The sequence below is a fragment of the Caloenas nicobarica genome, chromosome 3 (genome assembly GCF_036013445.1).
Source record: "Caloenas nicobarica isolate bCalNic1 chromosome 3, bCalNic1.hap1, whole genome shotgun sequence".
Lineage (NCBI taxonomy): Eukaryota > Metazoa > Chordata > Aves > Columbiformes > Columbidae > Caloenas > Caloenas nicobarica.
In genome coordinates, this window is record NC_088247.1 from 110765041 (window position 1) to 110789376 (window position 24336).

The 24336-nt window shown below is 46.3% G+C and overlaps 1 protein-coding gene across 1 annotated transcript in view; it reads left to right on the plus strand.

The window, feature by feature from the left end:
• The first annotated feature begins 812 nt into the window (after nt 1-812).
• ARHGEF33 (Rho guanine nucleotide exchange factor 33) overlaps nt 813-24336 on the plus strand; it is a 36965-nt gene continuing 13441 nt past the window's right edge. Inside the window, exons 1-4 of the mRNA XM_065632362.1 lie at nt 813-1037; nt 15756-15805; nt 21724-21888; nt 23418-23539. Of these exons, the coding sequence (XP_065488434.1) occupies nt 944-1037; nt 15756-15805; nt 21724-21888; nt 23418-23539 (431 nt within the window). The 5' untranslated portion in view covers nt 813-943. The remainder of the gene's footprint in view (nt 1038-15755; nt 15806-21723; nt 21889-23417; nt 23540-24336) is intronic.

Below are 24336 nucleotides of genomic sequence, written 5' to 3' on the forward strand. Positions count from 1 at the left end.
CTGAGCTATGGAGGCCCCTCTGGAGATCCCTGGTACCTGCACAGGAGCACCTGCAATCGCTGCCCTGCACCGCAGCCCCTCGGGTCTTGGATATCTCCACGGACGGAGACCCCGCAACCCCGTCGGGCATCCTCTGCCAGGTGGGACTTTAAAGCAAAAAAATTTACCAGCAAAAATGGACTGCTGCCCAAGTAACACACTGCTTTCGCTGACACAGCTGGTCAGCAAGCCAGCAAGGGAAGGCACCCCACTGGACCTGTTGTTCGTGAACAGGGAAGGACTTGTGGGCAATGCGATGGTCAGAGGCCACCTTGGACATAGTGATCAGGAAATGATGGCGTTTTTCTGTTCTTGGAGGAGCCAGGAGGAGGATCAGCAGAACTGCTACCTTGGACTTCTGAAGGATAGACTTTGTCCTGTTTCGGAGGCTGGTTGGCAGAGTCCCTTGGGAGGCAGTCCTGAAGGGCAAAGGAGTCCAGGAAGGCTGGTTGCTCTTCAAGAAGGAAATCTTAGACACACAGGAGCAGGCTGTCCCTGTGTGCCAAAAGATGAGCTGGCAGAGAAGGCGGCCAGCCTGGCTGAACAGAGCACTTTGGCTGGAAATCAGGAATAAAAGGAGAATTTATGACCTTTGGAAGAAGTGGAAGGCAACTTAGGAGGACTACAAGGATGCCGTGAAGTTATGCTGGGAGAAAATTAGAAGAGCCAAAGCCCAACTAGAGCTGATCTGGCTACTGCTGTAAAAGGGAACAAAAAATGTTTCTATAAATACATGAGCAACAAAATATGATAGCAGACTCAAAGGCAGCAATCTGAAAGGATATTGTAATGAAAGGAAATAATACTGTAAGCATAAACATTAATCATTTTTTTTAATCCTTCATCTCTCATTAAATGCAGATGAATGGTACTGGAGGGCTAGAACATCCTTCAGAGGCAGTTTATGAAGACGAGTTCAAAGGTGACTTGTTTCATGGAGCTAGAACCTACACATTTCCAAACGGAGCAAAGTACATTGGACCATTCATTGAAAACAAGTATGTTTGACATAGAAGAGTCATGTAGTCTTTTCTATTATTTTTCATTTCATAAGCTGTAAAGTCCAAATAAAATTCACACAGCATGGGAGCAGGTTTCTTTTGCCACCAGTGAAACCTGCACTTGGTATCTGAGACTGCTGATCCCAGTTGTATTAAGGTATAAGGTCAGTCAGAAGTCTGTGATTCATTCCTAGACAGAAGTTTCCAAGATGGTTATTCCACCCACCAATCACTTTTTGTCACCAGGTCTCTGAGCTCAGCCAGAGTTCAGAGAAACAGAACAGTTCAGCCCCCTTTCAGAGCTGCTTTCAAGCTGTCTGCCTACAGTTGCATGCAGAAATACAGTGCTGATTTGCACTGATAATTTGTAAAGTTTGTGTTTACTTATTTTTGAGGTAAAGTACAAATTTCAGAGAAATGGGAAAATGTGGAGGTTTATTTTCATCACTCAGGATAAAACATTTTAGTCCCACTTATATAAACATCAGCTGAGTTAATTTCTTTTGAATAAGGGTGTGTGTTTCCAATTGCTAGGATACCATCGTCTCCTAAGACAAGAAGTCAATACCCACTTCATAATCCAAACAGGGGATTTAATGATAAAAGGAACTGTAAAAAATGACATAAGAACATTCATGTTTATTCTCCTTAAATTGCATCTCTGTCAAATTTGCAAGGTTCAATTTAGGTTTTTTTTTTTTAAGTACCTTCCCAGTCCAGTATCTGAAATAAATCTAAAATTTATGTTTGTTAATATTTGGTCTTTCAAAAGGAACAAAACCCTCTGTCTTATCCTGCTGACCAAAAATAATAGGCATAATAGTACTAGAATGATGACCAATTCTGTTTTGAAATTATCAGACACCAAATGAAATATATGTTACCGATACAAAATGGAAACCTGCATGACAAACTCAATGTTTAGGGAAAAGTTAAAGACATTTATTTCAATGCTTTACAACAAATTGAGTTAAGTTACGCTTCTATTACAGTGGCATGTTAAAATCTGCTACATAGCTTCTGGTTTTTGTTGTATTAAAGGACAGACATGAATTCTGCATGAAGTCTAAACCTGTGACTACTCATCACTTTAGTGAGGGCATTCAGCAGTAGATCACATACGTAGCTTTACAGGCATTTTCTCTCAAAAATATTGGGGTGCTGCCTTCACTTTCTTGTGAAAATATAGCCCATTGCAAAGGGGCCAGTGTGGTGCTTGTCACTAGTCACTGGTCTGTAGAGAAAACCAGCTCATTCTGATTTGAACTTGTGATTTCAACTGACTAAACTGCTGGTGAACAGAAGCTTTTGCAAACACGGTGTTCATATGCCGATGTTTACTCTAAGCCAGGTGTTGCACAGTAGGGTCAGGGCAGAGAGCAAGTGCAACTGTCACTTCGTAGTGACTCCTCACAGGTCAAGCCCATAAACCCCAGGCTCTGGTACCAGACTGCTCCAGGACAGACCTCTACCATGCTCCGAAGATGCTTTTCTCTGGGAAGGGAAGTAGACTGGAGAGTGCACAGGGGAGACTGCTCACTGCCATTGTCCCATCAGAAAGTCTGATGCAATGAAAAATTTATATTTTTGTTTGCGTTTGGTCATCAAAGGTCTCTGCACTCTGAATCGAAATACTTCGCCCTACAAAGCAGAAAAAATTATTTACAGCTAAAAACAAATGAACAAACACAACATAACATACCAGTGATGTCAGGAAAAAATGTGTGTTGAGTCTGCTTGCCAGATATTTAATGGCGTTTTAGTAAATACCTGTCCTTGTCTCCATTTACAGATGCAATGTACAAATGCTGTTCCTTCAGATGTGCCTTCAAATACTCAGCTCGTTTTGCTAGGATTTGGAAAAATCTTGGGCTCTGTGGTTTCTTATCAAAATGAAAAAACAGCTCATTGTCAGCAGACTGAAACATACTCGGCCATCTGAAACAAAGCAGCTCATGGATCATTTGGCAATATAAGGCCTTTCAGCTCTTTTTCTTAAAGCTGCCTGAAGGAAAATCTCTATTTGAAATGTTTTGTTTGTAGATTTGTGAAGCTAAATATTTTTATTTATTAAAAAAATATTTCCTAGCTTGAGCTCTTTGTTGAATTCACAGGTATCTTTGACTCACCAAAAATGCACTTTCCAACAAAATCCTTCAGAATTATCATTTAATTTTGTTTAATTTTGTTGTGTTTTGCTCCTGAAATAGCAAGCTCCAAAAAAAAGAAATCCAGTGTCCTCTGTCCCTAGTCCTTGACTTCAGAGGTAGCAGCATCTTCCACAGAGCTTCTGTTAATCTAGGAGCTTGTCCTTCCAGCTCCTTTGTTAGAATTCCACATCACCACATTTATCTGTGCTGCACAGCAATTATACCGATTTAGGCTGTGCAGTTTTACATTTCAGGTTTTCTGCCTGAAGGGTATCTTTGAAGCAGATCTTTGTCTTTCAGGGAGAAACTAGTCCGGCTTTTGTTACTGTTCTTCCACCTTTATGTCTCCCTGCTCTTGTGCTTTAGAGTAATTTACTGGACTGGCTCAAACCTTTTCCTGACACCCCTGGCCTTGGGTAAGCTGCATTGTCCCCATGCTTTGTTGTCGCCCTCTGGAGCAAAAAGCCTTCCAGGACCTTAGTGAAGAAATGGAGCAGGTGTGGAGGGCTGCTGCGTCCCACTCTCCCACCTCCCTCCAAGCCCTGTTTATTTTTACTCAAAGGAAATTTTTCATGATCTAACAAGCAACAGAAAATACACAAGTGCTGGAGGTTGCTGCTTCTCTGCCCTGGCTACTTTGGCAACTTTGCTTTTGGCCCCTGAATGAAAGAAGGGGAGCCCTCTTGGCACTGGCATTCCTAGTGAGGCCATGCATGGTAGGAGACCGGGGGATGTCAGGGAAATGAGGGGAGGAGCTGGTCCTGTCTCTCTGTCCCCAACTGCAAGCTGCCTCTCTTGGGTGCCACAGGAGGTATTTAAGAGCTTTACAGTTTGGCGAAGTAGCAGAGACCACTACCAGCTCTCACCACATGGCCCCCTCTACCGTCACTTCACAAGGATTCTCACCCTCCCTGCAGCAGTGTGCAATTCTAATTAAAAAGGAAAAAAGTCTGTATCGTCTTCTTCCAAGCACACAGTCCTGATTTTTTGCATGGGGATATAAGGATGTGACCCGAAGATTACATAATTCAAAGACATTTGTTATGCTTGCATTTCACATCAGTGATTAGCATGTGACAGTCCCATCCTGGGAAACGTCAAGCCACTATTGCGCTCCTCTCTCTCTCTCTCCTTTCTTGTACACTGCTAATTCCCAACTCTGGCAACCACCAGCCCTGGAGGATCTTCAACTAGCCTGGGGTAAGTTTAAAATGTACTTGACATAGAATGAAGGCTGGGATTAATAACACCATTTCTCATATTACTGGAAAAAGCTAGAGCTGTAGCTATTTAATGTTGCATGTGCAGCACATAAAGTGGTATTTAAAGTATTTTGCATCTTCAGTGCCCAGAGTTATTTTCAGTTAATTTCTTCTAAGATTGTGTATGGAGATCTAGCTTCTTAGTGTGCTGGAGAATCCTGTGAGGTTGTATTTATCATACAGTCTCTAAAATAACAGGTTAAAAAGACTTCTTTTGCTCTTGCCATTTAAGAGCTAAATTGACGTCTCATGCTGAATTGAAGTATTTGAATGACAACAGCGTTAGAGTTAGCTGGAGACAAAGCATGAGAGTGATGAGAGTAAATAGCTGATTTTTTTTCTTTTTAGAGGACTGGGTGTTTGTTGTCCAAGTGGGTTTTTTAAAACAGCCAGCAATCTCAGCTGGCAGGCTGGAAACGGTCACCAGGAAAGTCCCAAGCATTTATTTAGGAAAACTGTGGATATTTAACAACTGAAGCAGCAAAAATGCGTAGAAATTCCCCTGCACTGTTACCTGTGTCATGATTTCAGAAGCAGAATGGGACAGAAAGCCACATAGTAACTTGTCTATCAAGGCTGGGCTGTAAATGCTTGGCTGAACTTTGTTTGCATGCTGATGCTCAGGGTATTCAGTTGGTCTTTTTAACAAGCAATCCTCTGCACAGTTGATTGTTCCTCCCAGTTATGCCATACCATGTCGGGGGAGCACAGGAAGGTTGAGGATGGTCACACGAATGCAGCGCAGGCTGCGGGACCTGTCTCCCCTCTCTCCCCAACACACAGCTTCATGCAGGAATCCCACTCCTGTGCTGCCTTGGTGGCACCTTGCTCTGGTCTTCAACTCTGTGCCTGGGGCATAGCTAAAGAAGGCAACCCACTGGGACCTCCACATCCATCCTTCCATCCATCCATCCATTCATCCATCAGTCCACACCTTCTCTCTTGGGGATCTCATGGAAGCGGGTGCCGGCTCAGCCTCTGTTAACTTTCATACGCTGCTCACTCTGCTTCGGGGGGGCTGCAGGACCAGCTGCTCATGCAAGGCACCAGGCCAATGTTCTCTGCTGGACATCAGTGGCCAGAATCATGGCAATCCCTAATGGCAGAGGTGGCACTCAGCTTTGGTTCTTAGGCTGGGCAGATTTGGCTGCTGAACGGAAGACAGAGACAAAAAGGGCAAATGCTCCCTTTTGCCATGATGGAGGGATCTGGTGGCTTTTAACACCCTGAAACTGTTCCCTGGGCTTTGCTCCGGAGCTGTCATTCTGCCTTAATGAGAGCTGCAGGAGGATAAATTACTTTTAATGATCAGCTCTGAAGAAACAAGCACATCTTTGCAGAGGGGCCATGGGCTTGGGTTGCAGTCCAAGACGGCTTCATGTGACTGGGTGTTGAGCCCGTCTGGTGGGGAGCTTGTAGAGGAACAATGACATCTCCTTGTCAATGATGAAACTACCCTGTGGGCTGGCATATCAGGCAAACCTTGAATTTGCAGTGGGTGGAGGCCTGACAGTGGTTTAGGAAGGCAGCCTCTCGAGGAGCCTGCCCTCTCTGCTAAAGTGCACATGTATTCATGTATGTGCATATGGGAGGGGGTTCAGGGTGTGGGTCTTGCCCAGGACTGAGAAAAAAAAAGGTGATGGGAGGAATCCTCCTGCAGCTTTTAGCTGTCTCAAGGGGACTATAAAACAGATGGAGTCCAGGTTTGTCCCAGAGGTACAGAGTGAAAGGCAATGACCATAGGCTGCAACAAAGGCAAACCCTGAGTGGATGTGTGGAAAAATATTCTTCCCCAGGGTATTGGAGGGCCCAGAGAGGCCGCACAGACTTCAGTGTGGGAAATACTCAGATTTGTGCTGGACACAGCCCTGAGGAACCTGATCTAGTTTGGAGTTAGCCTTGATTTGAGCAGAAAGTTGGACCCCATACAAGGGTTCCTACTCACATAGACTACTGTGAACTTCTTGCTTGTTTGCTGCCAGCAGAGGCAGGATTTGACCAAGCAGCCCACATCCAGGGTCTTAGGGCCAAATGTGAGTCCTATTTTCCAATCCCTTTTTACACCTTTCAGGAACAAGCCAGACACTGTTCAGCCAACTCAGGCTGGCTGAAACCCTTGTCCCTGGTGAGGACAGTGTTAGCAGCTTCCCCATCCAGCAGCCAAGGGAAACAGAGGACAAGCGTTTGCTCCAAACCATGGTGAGGTGCATGTTTTGTTTGTTTTAGTGATAAGGAAGGACTGACTAGTTTTGCTCAATTGCAGCAGTTTAGAAGAACCAGGGACAGGCAGGCAATATTATATGTTCACGGAGTCCAGCAGTGAGCCCTAAATGCTGGAAAGTAGCCAGTGTAATGCAATTATTTAATGTAACAAAGAATCAAGGGGTGACTCAGGAAATTGAAGGCCGCGGCTAGAGGACACAAGAAAGACAGTTACTCTGGTAAAACAGGGAAGACTTTCTAGACTCAACCAATGTCAACCTACTTTGCAGAGCTCCTGCCAGTGCCTGGAGCAGGAGGGGATGGCGGCATCCCTGGTATCCCGGTTTCAAAGCCTCACTCCTGAGCTCTGCAGGGACTGTGCTCAAACATTGCCCTTGTCTGCATGAGTGTGATGTGGAAGCTCCTCACTTAAATCTCCATGCTGTACAGATATTGAGTTCCTAGAAGGAAAAATTACTTCTGATACCAGGAACCCACAGCATTTTTACAACCCAAGAGGTAAGACACAAAGCCAAAGGGCTCCCTTCTAGCCCTATGTGGCCCTGAGTTGAAAGCACATGAGAACGGGAGATAGGTTATGGGGCAATGTCACCTCCTTATATGAGCCCTTCTTCTACATCTATTACCTCTTTCATTAAAACGTCACGTAGGTTATTTTTCTCCATATCAGACAAACCTCTTTCTTTGTACTGGACCCAAGACATTTCATGTCACCATCTGTAGCACAGCAGAGGGGAGAACGCACTCCTGTGAGCTTCTCCTTGTAGGTGCATTGCCCCTCGTGACAGCTGCACATTTCCATGTGTTAGTGGAGAGTAGCCACAGATGCTCTTTGTGTTGCATCCTTCACTCTGAATCACAGTCTGTGGGACTGGTGGCATAGCCTCAGTGATGTGCTGGGCAAGGGGACCTGCTGAAGTGTGACCTAGACAGAGACACAAGCATTTTGAGGTCTCAGATGCCTGGGAGGAGCTGGTCTAAGAGTGGAAGTAGAGAGCACTTGGTGGAAATGAATTACTCTTCAATTCTGGCTTTTCCTCACCTTGGATACCTGCCATTGCAACATGTTCATACAGTTTCCTCATGCATTACAGTCCCCTGACTTCCTCATTTAACACTCTGCAGCAGCGTGGGTTAGAGATTCTCATTTTTGCATGCTCCCACAATAAATGTTCTTGGTACCGGCAGGGTATGGTCACCCGGACTCCATTGTCATTGGAGATTTAGAGATTCCCCGAATAATTCAGCAAGTGGATAGTAAAGTTATAACATCTTTAAGATGGGCTATGCAGTTAGTATATTTAGTGGTATATTAATACAACCAATTCCATACTAATTGATGCTTGTTAATAGTTAACAATTATATACTGTTGTATTGCTATAACTGGCATGGTAAAATATTAATAATGTAAAAGCAGAATGGGTGAAAATATGTACATGTATTTGTTAAAAAGAAAAAAATAATTAATTTCCAGCAAAAAGCTGTTTTCATTGTTTTCAGTGAAAATATCTACCGCGGAGGAGGTTTACATTTTTTTCATATCCGTTTTGCCTTTCCTATGTGTTTCTGTTCCCCCCAACATCGCAAAAACAATTCTGAATTTTGAAACCAGTTCTCAGTGTTAAACAAGCTGGTCCCAGTTCAATGGCCCAATAACAAAAGCCTCAGGAATTTTCTGTGACATTGACTAATCTAAACTGAGAACAAAGTTTAACAACTTTGCTACTAAACAAGCTTCTACTGAAGTTGAAGTTAAAAGTCTGTTTCACTTAGAGACCCAAACCTAAGTACCTTCTCCTCAAAACTACTAGAGGGGATGTTTAGCTACTTTAAAAACAACTACATGTTTATGTGTTTTGGTCTTGCTATTCTTTGGAATACCCATCAGAAAAATATTTTTGTTTATTTGTTTATTTATTTTCTACTAAAGAGGGCTGGAGCACACAGCATAAGAGGAGAGGCTGAGGGAGCTGGGTGTTGTTCAGTTTGGGGAAGTCTGGGATGGTCCTACAGCCATCTGCAGCTACCTAACAGGGGTTGTAGACCAGGCAGTCAGGCTCATCTCACAGATACAATGAAAGGATAAATTGCCACGAGCACAAGCTGCAACAAGATAAACTTCGACTGGACATAAGGAAAAAATTCTTCCTCGTGGGAGCGGCACAGCCCTGGGACAGGCCCAGAAAGGCTGAGAAGTCTCCAGCCTGGGAGGTACTCAGGCCTTGACTAGATGTGGCCCTGAGCAATCTGATCTAGCTTTGAGGTTAGCCCTGCTTTGAGTCAGATAACTGCAGAGGTCCTTGCCCATATAAACTCTGCCATGAGCTCAAGAGTCATCAGAGTAAAAAGCCAAAACCAAAAACCAAGCCAAACCAAACAAACAAAAAACAAATCACCCCACACACACAAAAAAAACCCCACACAAACTTTTACACTATCAGCTGATAGAAAACAGATTTAATAAACTAATACATTTATCTCACTGTAACCAGGCATCCACCTAGAAGATTTCCTAGCCTGTTTGTGCAAAAAACACATCCAAAGTCCCTCAGGTTTTCCACATGCATCACCAAAGGATCCTCTGTCCTGAGAAGACAGCAGATCTTCTTAGAAGGAGATCTCATAAGCAGCTTTCTTACGTTTTACAAGTAAGAAGTTTATCCTTTCATTAATCCTTAATGTCAAGAACATGCTAAACCCCAAGTCCCTCCAGCACTGTGCTGGAAGCCTTTCAGTCCACATCATACTCTCAACAAGAGGCCAGCGGGGTATGCTGATGGCTATGCCACCCCCAGCCTGACCATCAGAGGCATCCCTTGCCACAGCTCACCAATGCTCAGCATCACTCCCATCTCAGCGGCCTTGATGGTGCCACCACCCTCCTCCCCTGGGAGTTCCACACTGGAAAGCTGGTCAGGTTGAAAGTGTGTGGGCCCCCCCCCAAGCTACACTGCTGACTGCACCAGAAGCAACTCTTTCTGCAGTGATTTCTTAAAGCCACTCAGGGCTCTTGCATCTTTTCCATCTCTTCCACCTATTTAATGCTATGTGCCTTTCTCTGTGCCTGCTTCCCTGAACACATCACCGCAGGTTTCTCCGAACTGCCACAGCCCTCCTGGCAGAGCTGTGTTGGCAGAGCTCTGTGCCATAATCACACTGGCCCGTCCAATCCCAGCAGCAAAGCTAACAATAACTTGCATCAGCCTTGGGCATATCTATGTCAAACAGGAATAGAGGTGGGAGGTTATTCTAGACTCCTAAATCACATCTAGTTTCCTAGTAAGGTTGGACAAAAGCAGACTTGAATTAAACCCTGGGGAGAGGAAGTGTGGATGTGGACCGGTGCCCATGCTGATAAGAGAAACTTGAGCTTCCATTTTTCTGGGGCCCTGCCTGCGTCATTAGGCAGGCATTATCTTAAGACTGTTCCCAAGGTCCTAACCCCATTACTGGACTGATGAGATGCTTTACCAAGGGAGTGACTTGGGCATGGCATCATGCTCTGTTGGCCCTGGTTTCCAGAGAGGCTGCAGCTCTACACATCGAGGTGCCTTGCAGCACTCCTGTGCCTCCAAAAGTCAGGGAGACAACTGACAGAGAAAGCAGGCATGGCAGTACTAGTGCCTAGAAAACTACCAGCAACATTGTGAAGGCAATAGCTCTTTGGCCCAAACACCAGTTTGGAGGACAATCTGGGTGATTAGCTGCATAGAAAAAAGCTGGTTCTTTGATGCAGAGCATCCATGCAAGATATTCACGTGCCATTCAAAATACATCTCATTTTGCTTCTGTGTTCAAGCAAGAAACATCTTGCTGAGCAAAGAGTCTCTGTGGGATTACATAGTACCTCTTAATCACCCATCCACATAAGGACAAATGGCCTTGGGCTGGGAGGGAAGTGTTTGTACCAGCGCCCACTCTGCTTATGGAGGCACTGTGAACCCAAACAAACCTTTAGGATGCCTCACTCCCTCTCAGATCCTCCCTTCTCCCTCTGTTTTCTGAACTTTGAGCATATCCACTCAATAAACCATTTCTGCATCTTTCTGCACTCAGGGTTCAGACCAGCTGACCCCATCGCAGGGCTCACATGTGGGCAGCTCTAAGCCATGGGATGTTCCCAGTGACCAGCCAGAACCATCCAGAGTGAGGACAGGAGTCCCTGCGAGGACGCACACCTTATAGCAGCCATGGACTCAAACAGACAAGAAGGTAAAGCATCCTCTTATTTAACTTCTTGATAGTATGAAAGACAGCAAGGAAGAAACTTGCTCTCATATGATCTGTCTGTTGGCAGCCACCAACCAGCTGAGAGCATCTCTTAGCCACAGCAGCTGTGGGCAAATGTTCCCTTCTTTTACTTTCACAGAAATAGCTGGGTTTGAGGTTTTTAACTCTTATTTTAGAAACACCTCACTCTCTTCTCTGGAAAATAATCCTGTGGCATACATTATGTCCAACATGGGAAGTCACTCCCCTCTCTTGACTCAGACCCACGTCTGCCTTGGGATGTACAGAGACTTCTGTCAAAAACTATGTCTTGCATGAGGGCACTGTGATGAGGATCTGCTTGTCTGCCCCACATGTTCTGTTGCAAGGGGTTCTTGTTCATGTCAGTGCAACAGCCCAGAATTCTGCACCAGTCCCAATCTTGCAAGCACCAAGATGTATTCCAGGCCACACTGCTTTCATACAAACAGTCCTGCTACAGTCAGCAGCACTTCTAGAAAGTCTGCAAAGCTCAGGGGTTTTAGGTCCAGGGTTTTAGTGGTTATCACCTTTAGATGTTATTCTTGCAGAAGAATGTGGGGCTGTTGTACTGGCTTTTCACACCAAACCCCTTGCATCATTGTGCTTTGCCTTGCCACCTCAGAGGTGCCGGTGTCCATATGCTGAGGATCTCTTGACCCTATGAAGAACAGGGGCAGCAGCTTTAGGAGTGCCCATAACAGTCAGCTCAGGAGAGACCTTGGACCTTCTCTTTCCCTCTTAAAAGGTGGTTGGTGGTGCCAACATTCATTCACGGCATATGTAATGGAAGAGTTAATTTCTCTATTATTATTATTCTAATTTGACTAAATTAGGTCTGTGTACCTAGGCCCCTGCACTACAGCAGGTTGAAAAGGCAATTAACTCAGGGATTTTTTTCCAATTAATTGGTATGCCCCCATGGGCTGCAAATGTTCACTGCAGAAATTGGGAGATAACCACAAAGCCACTTACTTCCCACAGTGCAGCTGTGAGGAGCCTCCTCTGCTCCAGCTCTTAGAAATGACTTTATAGAATTGTTCTGGGCTTTGTCTGGGTACATGCAGAGAGTGCTTCTGCTCATGCTCATGGGAAAGGTGGGAGGTAAAAATCACAGTAGCAGGGATCCTCTCCCCTCTTCTGGTCTTGCTCAAGTCTGGTTCCTTGCTTTGTGTGTGTCCAAGGACATTACAGACTGATTCATATCCAAACCCAAATGGAAGATTCCTACACACTTTTGCAGAGCCAAGCCCTCTGTTATACATCAGATTGAAAAATGCCCAAAGAAAATGTGAGGAGAAACCATGGCTCTCCTTGCTGTGCCGCACTTCTACCTGACAACTCTGTTGCCCTTCACAAATCTCAGCATTCAGTATGTCCACCACTTTGCAAAAACAGCATCTCCCTGTCCTCCCAGCATCTGGTTTGTATTGTGCTATTAATTAAGAAACATGTCCTCTTGCTCTTTTCGGGTCAGTCATTCATTCCATTCCACACTAGGAGTCCAGCAGTAACTTTTATACCAGAACAGACGTAGAATCATAAAATGATTTGGGTTGGAAGGGACCTTAAATATCATCTAGTCCAATTCCCCTGCCATGGGCAGGGACACCCTCCACTAGATCATGTTGCTCAAAGCCCCATCCAACCTGGCCTTGAATGCTTCCAGGGATCGGTCATCCACAACTTCTCTGGGCAGCCTGTTCCAGTGCCTCACCACCCTCATAGTGAATAATTTCTTCCTTATATCTGATCTAAACCTACCATCTTTCAATTTAAAGCCATTGCTCTTTTTCCTGTCACCACATGCCCTTGTAAAAAGCCCCTCTCCAGCTTTCTTGTAGGTCCCACTTAGGTACTGGAAGGCTGCTATAAGGTCTCCCTGGAGCCTTCTCTTCCCCAGGCTGAACAACCCCAGCTCTCTCAGCCTTTCTTCATAGGAGAAGTTCTCCAGCTCTGTGATTATCTTTGTGGCCCTCCTCTGGACTCTCTCCAACAGGTTATGTCCTTCTTATGTTGGGGGCCTCAGAGCTGGGCACAGTTGTCCAGGTGGGGTCTCATGAGAGGGGAGGAGCAGAATCAGATCCCTCGACCTGCTGGCCACACTTCTTTTGGTGCAGCCCATGATATGGTTGGCTTTCTGGGCTGCAAGCGCACATTGCTGGCACATGTCCAATCTTTCATCCAGCCACTGGTACCCCTAAGTCCTTTTTCATAGGGCTGCTCTCAATCCATTCTCCACCCAGCCTGTATTTGTGCTCAGGATTGCCTTGACCCATGTGCAGGACCTTGCAGTTGGCCTCGTTGAACTTCATGAGGTTTGCACGGGCCCACCTCTCAAGCCTGTCCAGGTCCCGCTGGATGGAATTCCAACCCTCCAGCATGTCAGCCACACCACTCAGCTTGGTGTCATTAGCAAAACTGCTGAGGTGCACTTGGTCCCACTCTCCATGTCACTGACAAAGGCGTTAAACAGCGTCGATCCCAATACCGACCCCTGAGGAACACCACTTGTCACTGGTCTCCACTTGGACATTGAGCTGTTGACTGCAACTCTTTGATTGTGACCATTCAGCCAATTCCTTATCCATTGAGTAGTCCATCTGTCAAACCCATGTCTCTCCATTTTAGAGACAAGGACGTTGTGTGAGACAGTGTCAAATGCTTTGCACAAGTCCAGGTAGATGACATCAGTTGCTCTTCCCTTATCCACCAGCACTGTAGCCCCATCATGGAAGGCCACCAAATTTGTCAGGCATGTTTTTCCCTTAGTGAAATCATGCTGTCTTTCACCAACCATACCCTTATTTTCCATGTGCCTTCGCATAGTTTCCAGGAGGATCTGTTCCATGATCTTGTTAGGCACAGAGATGAGAGTGACTGGCCTGTAGTTCCCTGAGTCTTCCTTTTTTGCCTATTTAAAAATGGGGGTTATATTTCCCCTTTTCCAGTCAGTGGGAACTTCACTAGACTGCCATGATATCTTGAATATGATGGATAGTGGCTTAGCAACTTCATCTGCCTGACTTACCTCAGTTTTCTTGGTTGAGGAGGATCACAGTACCCACTGGCTGTCTTCTCAAGCCTCAACTGCAGGCATCCTGAGAAAGCTTCATCACTCACTACAACCCAAAATTTCTAGTTCATGGGGATGCAGAGAAAATCCTTTAAAAGACCCAGAAGGGCCAAAGCTGAAAATGAAAACAACCTGTCATTTAAAAGATGAAACCTGGGACTTGGTGTGAGCTGGCTGACCAGTTTTGACCTCAAACAGCTGGCAGTTTGGGGTCACGGTTACTTCTCCCAATCAGCCTACTGTCCCTCCTTTTCCCCAGGAGGAACCCTGAAGAATATTTCAGTGTCTGACTCTGTTACCCAACCCCATGGCTCTGAGACTGCCGAGCATGGGGAGAAAATGGCACATGGGCAGAGAAGGGTAGGCAGCCTCTCCTCCTCTGCCTCTCGCTTCTGTGACTCACTGGGGAATTTGTTCATGTTCCTCTGAATCAGGACAAATCCTAGAGACCAGAACTGGGCCAATTCATAGGTGCCCTTGGCAGTAACCCATATTCCCCGTCAGGGGTAAAGAAATCAGAACATAGCTGTGCCTTGGAAATCTCTCACTTTCAGGCTTCAGCTTCCCACTTCAGGTACTATCTGACTGTGTAGAGTCTTCCCTCCGTGCTTTTCAAGCCTCTGCAGGACTGAATTTCTGTGGTCTTAATGGCCCAGGTGGGTAAGGCACTGAGGACCTGCAGCCAGGATGGAAAGAGGGAGCTTGGCTGCCCCTAGAATTGGGCGTGGGGTCACTGGTCATGTCTGTGACTGACAGCAGAAATGGGTGAAGCAAATTCTTGGAGGCAAGAGAAAACCCAAACCCACCTCATGAAGTGCAATTGACAAGGGGAGGTGATCCAGAAAAGAAAGTGGGTGGCATGGTGTTTTCTGGGAGCCTGACGTAGGGAATAACGTGGGAACCATTGGCCATTGGACTGCAATTCCTTCAAAGTGCAATGGCAGCACAACTAGCGATAATTTCTGTTGGATAATTGAAGGTTTCTGCACAGAAGAGGCAATATCAGAAGAGGAAATAATAAACATAGACTTTTTGGTTTCAATCAAGAACCCATTAATGCTTAGAGGTAATGTCTCTGCAGTGTCCAAAACACTTCTGCAAAATAGATATAAGCTCCTCCACGAGCTAAGTCTGTTGCAGAAATGTTAAGTCTGGCTCCGTTGTACAAGATCAGGTGTGATCACAATGCCACAAAACCCTAGGAATATACAACTGATGAAAGACCCATTTTTTTTGTGTTACAAAAGACATGATTAATGCTTGGAATGCACTGTGACAAACTATAACTTAGGGCTTAAAATATACAGATCAGATGAGCCTTTTGTGGAGATAATAGAAATATGTACATATGTATGGTAGATGGTAAAATTCACAATTCCAGAAGAGAGATGAATTAGTAATGCTTTAGGGGAAAAAAACTCTGTTACTTAAAGCTGGTACACAGAACTGAATTCCTCAGGGAGCAATTTAGTCCTAATTGCACATACAAGGTTTCCCACTTCTTCACATGGATCAGCTTTGGACAGACACAGGACAGCAAGTGAGATGAATTTAACATCTGATTTAGGTGAGACATTCCTGGTTTATAATTGCAGTTTATTTTACAAATGATATAGTGTTCGTACCTCCTAAAGTGAGACCTGAGTCCTTTAAAACTGATTTGTACCTCAAGAGGGATTTCCAACCCTCTGTTCCAGTTATTTATAGAAACCGTAATAAGTCATTTTAATTGACTGAAGTTCTTTATTCCCACAGGAGAGACGGAAAGTGTGCCTGTGAGTACCCCTGCAACACAGATTTCCCAGGTAAAGATAAGCAAAATGCCTTAAATAACTCCAGAGTTTAAATAGTTATTAATATATAAACAGTAGTTTAAAAGCTAAATTAATTGGAAGGAAAAATGTAGGCACTTACCAGGAACATGGCAACTAAAATGTGCACACTGCATGAATAAATGTCATACATATCACATCTTGGGCCTCACCTTAAAAGACACTTGAGTAAAATTTCTCTGCTCAAAACCAGTTGTGTTCAGACAGGTGATTTGTGAGCTCAGCTAATTAACTAGCTGGCATCATTAGCATCAATTAGAGAATGTCAGTTCACTGGGCTGGAGGGAGATTTCATGGCTGAGCTCTGATGAGCTTTCACCAAACCTGATGAACTGTCCCAGGAGCAAGGGCATGTTGATTGACACAGGGCAGGAGTGTCTTCCCCAGCAGGGTCCAAGTCTCCTGAGGGGCTCCGGGTTATCCTGGCAGCCTAACAGCTCCTTGGACCATGGGTTGTTCTTCTGGCCTGATAATCCAGAGCAGCTGGGATGGCCAGAGTGCTGAGTCTTGCTGCATGTCTCTGTCTGGCTCCCCAGGCAGGAGCTTGGAAACCCTGGCTTTGAGCCCACGTTGGCTCAAGGTAATCCGGACTTCCAGAGCTCTGCACCACTCTTTGAGTTGACATCCTTGCTGCAATTAGCCACCAGAGATGCAACAAGATTGTCTATACCACAGCCCAAGGACCATCCTTCCTGTAAGATGCCATTTCAGTGTTTCCACAGAGATGTTTCCTATGCATTTCCAGTCAGCAGGAAGCACAACAGAGTTTTGAGCACTTTAAACCTTGGTCTGGTTCAATATGGAACCATACTCTGAAGGAGAAACATATCGCTGAACTGGAAACCCTGACTATTTGAGAGCTACCTTGCAACATTGACGCCTGTAATTGCTTGTAAGCACACCATGGCAAATGGAGAAGATACTGCTTTCCATTAACTAGTCAGTGCTTATCTTGTCTCATCCTCTTTTCCCATCCAGACAGCTCCAAGCAGGAGCTGTGACTGGATTGCTGAAGAACCCAGCCCAGTGGATCCAACATGCACGGAAAGCTAAGTGCACTGTTGGGATAGTGTGCAGGGAACAGCACGCACACGTGTTGCTTCCCTGAAAACCCCAGCTGAGATGTGGATACCCTAATGAATCCTTTAAATTAAAGTTACCAGCTGGCTGTCTCCTTCTGCTTCAGCGAGGGCCCTGCAGACCCTCTAGTTACCAAAAAAGACTGCACAGATGTGAAACAAGAGCTGATAATTGCTTGCAGCCCCCTTTAAGTATCTCCATCCTTCTCTTCTGTCCTTATCCTGCTGCTCTGCCTTTATTCCTGCCATCTGTGCCTAGGAATATAAATACTGGATATACTCCTAGAGCCAGGTTCTCTACCACTGTAAGTCAGCACAAGTCTGTTTCTTCCCTTGCTGTGCGGCATTGCAAGCCTTCCTAACATTTGGCTGTAGAAGTGCTGCCCTTAAACACAGGAGTTGGTAGCTGTGCTAGAAATCAGTTGTTCTGTGTTAAAAGTATACATCATGCAGCTCAAAAAGATCAGATTCAGGATTAGTGGCAAGTGCTGGACTTTGTGACAGACCAGTTTCAGGCAGTGTCTTCAGGCAGCCCTGTTTTGGGTGACAACATTTATTTGCTTCTTCAGATTAGCCACATGAGAATATGTGCAAAGTAATGGACAGTAGATAAGATGGAGGAAGTAACACAGACAGCACTCCTTCATGGCCACAGAAGGTTTTGCTCTTTTCTAGGATTTACTTATAAGAGCAGAATTCTTCCTGTGTGGTGTTTCTTCATCGTGAGTCTGTTTTCTACTGGTTTTGACAGGCTTCAGCTCAATGTCCCTGAGAGCAGGGCCTGTTCTGGTGTAAGTACCTAAAGCAGCTGCCAAGGATGGTAGATGTAAATAGCTAACTCTTTGGAGACACAGAGCCCTGGACAGCCTGGCTAGTGCCTGGGGACATACATGGGGCCACAGCTACTCATGGAAGCAAGGGTTCCTTCTCACCCAGTGGCAGCCACGCCAGTAAACTCAGCTCACCAAGGCTCTGCCCTCTGCTTTCCATCCCAGCCCTTCCTTCCATAAGCCATCCTCCTGGGCTGCCTCAAATTCTGAAGAAACCTTTAGGTTGCAGGGATGGTCACTGTCTTTTGCAAAAGGCTCAAATTCCTGGCACCCACTGAGAGAGGATGAGGAGGCTCTGCAATTTTGCTGCCTCTGGTCCTGAAAGCAGCAACGGTCCTGTCCACCCTTTGGGCACAGTACAGAAGATGAGACAGTAGTGAATAGCTCAGTGAAGGTGATTTCACAGCTGTTTTATATATATATTTAAACAGCTCAACTTCTGCAAAGTAAAGTCAAAACCAGGCTGAGAAATGCTCCTTTTATGTCTTCTGATCTCACCCTTCTCGTCCCCTCTAGCCACCATTACTTCCTCTATGTGGTCGCAGTTCCCCCCTCCATGTTGGGAAATGCTTGCTCCCCTCTTCAGGTGGACTTTGACAGAGTTCTTATTCCCATTGGGCTGGAGGACAAGAAAGAGTCACAAGTGACTTCTCAGTGTCCTGTTAATCAGTCGTGAAAAGAGGGGAAGAGAATCTTTCATTTCCCCATGGCCAGCTACCCACAGAGCACACTGCAGTTACTTGGTCTTGTTAGAGATTTTACTTGCATGGTTTTTCGACACAGAGCTGAAAAACACCAGGGCAGCAGGTAAAATGAGAGCCATGGCCCCCAAGAAAGACATAATCTGTTAGAGATGCGTGGTGCTGGTTCTCTCACTGCATTGCTTTGTTGGGTTTGAGGGCCATACTCCAAAGACAGGTGGAGGCTGAAATGTATACCTCATACTAAATTATTTAGATGCCTTAAAGGTTTTTTTTAACAGTTCTTGGACAGGTTTTAAGGACTATCTGTGATCATACAGATTCATTTATCCTCTAGGCATTAGGTAGTTCAATTTCAGTTGTCAGGTGTGTTCTTCTTCAACTGTATTTATTCCCATGAATCAGTGAGCCAGGGCAACACATAACAGTTAAACTTTCACCACGTTTCCATGATAGTATAAAATCTGTCTCTTTTGGTATGTGTTGCATTTCAGAAACTTTAGAAATACTGAATTGGCTTCACTTTCCAGGGGTTCACAAACCTGTGAAATGTCTCTCCGGTTCTGTAGGCATAATCACTTGGGCAAGACGTAAGCAGGAGCTGATGTTTCAATGGCTTCCATTTATTGTAACAGCCCATGGGATTTAAAGGATGGTTTTCTACAGCTTGTTGTTAGAAATGAGCTCAAATTAAAACCAAGCACTACACTGTGCTTGACAGGATTTCAAAGATAATGTGTTGTTCCTGTACCACTCCACTCAATTTTGGATCAAACTTGCATTGTGTCACAAGGCTGTTTGTGTTCTTTTCTATGCTCTGAGCACAGAAGGCAGCAGAGAAGGGAGTTCTAGGGGGTTCAGCACTTCAGGTCCAGCCATACAAGCCCTGGCAGATGTGGCTGATTGGTGTTGCTGTCTGCTTTCATCCATAAAGCAGCAACAAAGGGAAATGAGAGTGTTAAGACGCATTTCAGTGTCTGAAATAGCCACTGCAAGCTGCACGGGGCAGAGGAAGGATGTACTGGGCAGGACACAGCCAAGCTGGAGCCTGCAGCCCTGGGAAGGATACACAACGAAACCAAGCTAGCAGTGTGACTGCAAAAGAAGAGACTGGCCATCAGTGAACCCCAAAATAACAAGTGGCTGTCTGCTTTTAGACGCAGAGGGTATTTTAGTCCAGCCTCTAGTCCAAATCTTTCTTTTGGCTGCCTGAACTCCACTTTCGCAGAGCATTTCAGTGCACACGGACACCAAAGTCTCTGCAGTGATCCCTTTTTGCTGACATCTAGCAGTTTTTGACTCTGAAACCTTTAGATCAACAATGACTAAAGATTCCCATCCCTGTACCCTTCACAAAGAATCTGTCTAGTTTACCCCTTTCTGGAAGCATCCAAGGAGGATACGGCTTCATTTTGGGCTTTTTCTCCCCAGACATGGTTATCCCCAAGGCCAGCTTCCAGACTGCACCATTGCTAGCAAGACTTGAGGCTGTGACATGTCCATCCTGAAGCAGATCTCTAAAATGGATAGCACAGGGTAGTCTAGGGTAGAATAGAGTAGCATATTTCAGTTGAAGGGACAGATGTGATGAATCACCTGTTTTCACTTGGAGGAAAGTGCTTTGGCAATGTCAGCTCAGTGTGGAAGTGTGGCAAGCACCTGTGCGCAGGGATGGGAATATTAACATTTTGCACAGGTGCAGTACTTTATATCCCCCTACTTCTCCAGGCATGGATGTTAGCATGTCTGATGATGCTAAGACCATCTGGCTCACCCCCTCTAGGCTGAGATATCAGAAGTAGTATGGTCATTGCCTCCTCTAGCAGCCATGGCTCCAAGCAGCCCCTCTAACCCTTCAGGCTACACTCAGAGGTCACGGACTGACAATTCCTGTGACACAGGAGTGTCATAGGAAGGTGTCTGCTGTGGTGAGGAAGGGTGGGTGAAGGGGTTGAATCGGGGGTCTGGAGCTCCAGCTGGCTTGGAGAGTCAGGGTTGACTGCCTGAGGAGGGAAGAAGTCCTCCGCCTCCTGCTCCCCCCTGCCCTGTCACTCCTGTCAGTCCCGCTCCTCCTACCCAGGCAGCCCTGGGAACCTGTGTCCAGCCAGACCAGACCGGGGACTGTGGGGTAGGCACTTGGGTAGGAGTGGGGATGTCAGACAGATGTCCTCTGTAAAGACACTGCCAGTCTTGATCAGAGGAGGATGGTGCATGCCATTGCCCTGAGGTATCGGAAGCCATCTCTGCTCCATTTACAGGACTCAAGCGCCTGAGTTCCCCGGGGTGGCTGTCCTCTTACCATCAGTGCTCCAGTTTTGGACTCAGTTTATAACCTGATGTTAGGCCGAATTTCTGTTGTAAAGGTAAAAACCACTGGTACCAAAGCACCTTGGGCCGTGACCTCACCGTGGGCTTTGTGCAGGCAGAAACAGCATCTTGCTCAAAGCTGTGGAGATGGAGTTCAGGGTCATTGGCCCAAGCTGTCCCTGAAGAGGGTGACCCCACCTAGCTCTCCGCAAGCTGTCTGACTCCCCTCCGTGCCCACCTCCACACCTGCCTTGTCTGCTCACAATGCCAGCCTGGCTCGCCCTAGTCTGCCTCCTGCTTTGCCTGGCTCTCAACCAGCTGCCTCCAGCTCAGGTTGTGAGCTCTTCCAGCAGTGCCAGGGCCTCTAGGGACAAAAAACAGGGAAAGTGGGTGCAGTGTTGCTGTATGTCAATGGAAAACCTCCCACTCCCTCCCCACCATGAGTTAAAGAACTGCCTCCTTCCCTGGAACGGGCCTGCTGACCAAGAACAGAGCTTCTCCACAGCCCTTGGAGAGCAAGGAGATGTTAGACCTGCCTGAGGAGAGCACTGGCCCCATGACCATGTGGGGAGGAGGATTTGCTCAAAACCAGACATGTTCTTGATTTTTCAGCTGCTTTGGGGATTTATAGTCTGGCTACTGTTATTGCAAACCATCTTGGCATGTTTCAGGCTGTCCTCTACTTCTACAGACTGACAGGCTGCAAACTGCCAAGGAGCCTGGAAAAACTTTGAGTCTAAAAAGGGCAACATTGACTGCCCAAGACAAATATCTCTTGCCCTGTACTGAGGCTGCAGCACAGGGCTGAACCTCCCCCCAGTGTCTCCCAGCCATGACAGGAGGAGGAGGAGAAAGAGGACAACACTTTACAGGATGGGTTACACTGAGCTTTCATGCCACTCTAAACCATGGGTGACACAGGCACCTGTATCTGGGAGGAGGGACTGAACCCACCATGTTTGTGGTTCCTCTAGTTGCAGGCATTAGCCTCTGAGTTGAAGGCGGGTTTCACGGAAGCGATGCAGGAGCTGTCGCGAATCCAGCATGGTGAGTATGCCCTGGAGGAGAAGGTCAAGAGCTGCCGCTGTGCCATGGAAGAGAAAGTGGCTGAGATGAAGAATTCCCTCAATACTTTCAAGGTAGGAGTGTGACCTGCGTGGGGGCTGCATATCTTGGGTGGCATGGGGCAGTCCCCTGTCTCCATCAATCCTTCCTCCTTGCAAAGGAAATGAGCTGGCAATTGTTTCAGATGTACCTGCTGCACTTCTTTTGGCTTTATGTCTCCCTCGACTACTCCACCCCAAACACAACTCAGGCCCTGGCCAGTTTAGCCTTCTCGACAGGCCATGGGGCGGTGCTGTGAGCTACCCTGGGCACAGGCAACCCTTGGTTTGGGCTGCAGGTGCAATGAGCATATGGGCTGTTCACAGGCTGCCACTGGGCCATGCCTCTCCCTGGGTCAGGTCTCCTGCATTTCCTGCAGGAACCAGAGAGGGAATTAGCACAAAACCCTAAAACCTTTTGAAGTTGCATTCCCACACAGCTGGGAGGAAGTGGTGCCTGGTTTGACCTGGCCCAGGAGAACAAAGACAAAGGACTGGAGAGAGAGCCTAGCAAGAAGGCTTGATGTACACTTTAAACCAGTCAGCATCTCCATGCAGAAACTGGATGACTGCCTGTGAGGAGGCAGGCAGAGGAACTGTTTTATTGTTTTTATGGTAAATTTTCCCCATGGGCTTTTGCTGAGTCAATAATAGCTTGCGAAGTTCAAGAGTGCTGCTTACTGGAAAAGCCCATTACTGACCCTGTGACAGGGCGAGACGGATGGCATGGGGCAAAAGGTGCCCTGTGGTCCCAGATAAGCAAGGGAGACACCAAGAAACGTAAGGACACATGGCAGAGGTCTCAAAGCAATCAGAGGCAGGGTTATCCACGACATTGTTATGGGGGAAAAGGGGGTTTTAAAATCCAGATACAAAGAATTGTGCAAGCAACAGGGCAAAGGCTGCTCTCCCTCTGCTTCATGCCCATATTGGCTGTCCAAATGTCAAGCTCCCAGCAAAGCCACTTCCTCACTTGGGGAAAATCCCTCTACTTTAATTTACAAGAAACTCTTCAGTCTCTCCCCTCTCCTCCATTCTCCTGCTCATGTTGATGAAACCTGCAGGAAATTCATGCATCAGAAGCTCTACATCTGAGTAAAGCTTATTTGGAACTGCCTGAGGGAGGATGTGCCGACAGGGAGGTTACATTTCCCTAGGAAACCAGGCTAAAAAGGCAGCTCCAAGGCCTGACTGGCCAAGCTTATACATGCGTGTGATCAGTCTGGGACCTGAACCAAGTGCAACATGTGAATGCACACGCTGGAGAACTGCGGAGAGAAACACTCCCAGTGCTTTCAACCGGTGGTGGATGAAGCCACCAGTGTCCCACCAGTGCCTTACCCATGTGACATTCGTCTTGCTTGGGTGAGTTTCCTGTAGTTGAGTTAAGGATTGCTATGCTGTGCATGGCATGTATTACACACACAAAAGAAGAGTGTCTAATCACAGAGCCACTCTCCACAGCACCCTGAAGCAACCCTAGTGCACACCAGCCAGCATTCAAAGGTGTGCTACATAAGGCTGATGGGCACCCTGGGAATGCTGTGCTTTTGCCTCTTTCTCAGGAGGAGCTCAGCGATGCAAAGTCAATGATTGAAGAAATCAGTGCCAAGCAGGAGGAAATGCAACAGAAAATTGAGCAGCTGCAGCAAGAGAAGCGGCGGGAATCACGGAAAGTGAAAGCTAAGTAAGGGCTTGAACTCCAGGGCTCCAGAAGTGCTAATTAGCAGTGGTCTCCATTTTGTTCGTTTCTTTATAGCTTAATTTCTTAGTCTTTTCCTGGCTGGACATGTGTATCAGAAGCTCTAACCTTCAGTTCACCCCAGGCTTTCAGACCAACACTCCACAGAGCAAACATAGCAGAAAAACGCCAACAGTTCCCTGGGATTCCAACAGCAAAATGGCCCCAGCAGCTCTCAGAGAAACCAGGGCCTGGTGAAACACACAGACCTGCTAGAGATATGTTGGGGCAGGAATGTTGTTGTAAGTCAGGAGCCTTCACTATCACAAGCTATTGCTAATGCACACCCATCCAGACAACAGCACTGCAGTTTCCCCTTCCAAGCCTGCAGGACTCAGCCCGCTCCTGATGGTGCAGTCATATTCTGCTTTTGTGTCACCAGCCTCCTCTCCTCTGAGCAGGGTCATGCAGGAGCATGTTTGCACACTGCTGGGCCACACTGTTTCTGTGATGACGCAGACAGCTCATCCACCTTGGCCCTGATTAGCCTCCTTCTGGAAACAGAGTTTTGATGATGGATATACAGCTGCCTTGATGCAAACACTTTGCAAATCTAGGCTAGCCCCTTAGCTAATTAAGCCATTTAATTAGATGAAATATGCTCTGAAAAAAGAACAGACCAGAAATAATCTTCTCCTGTAACCAGTGGAAGTTACTTCCAGAACATTGTTCATGAACTCCATCAAAGCCAACTCCTTTCCTGATCTCTGCCAGAGTTGTCCTACTTCTGACTCTGTGCTTGT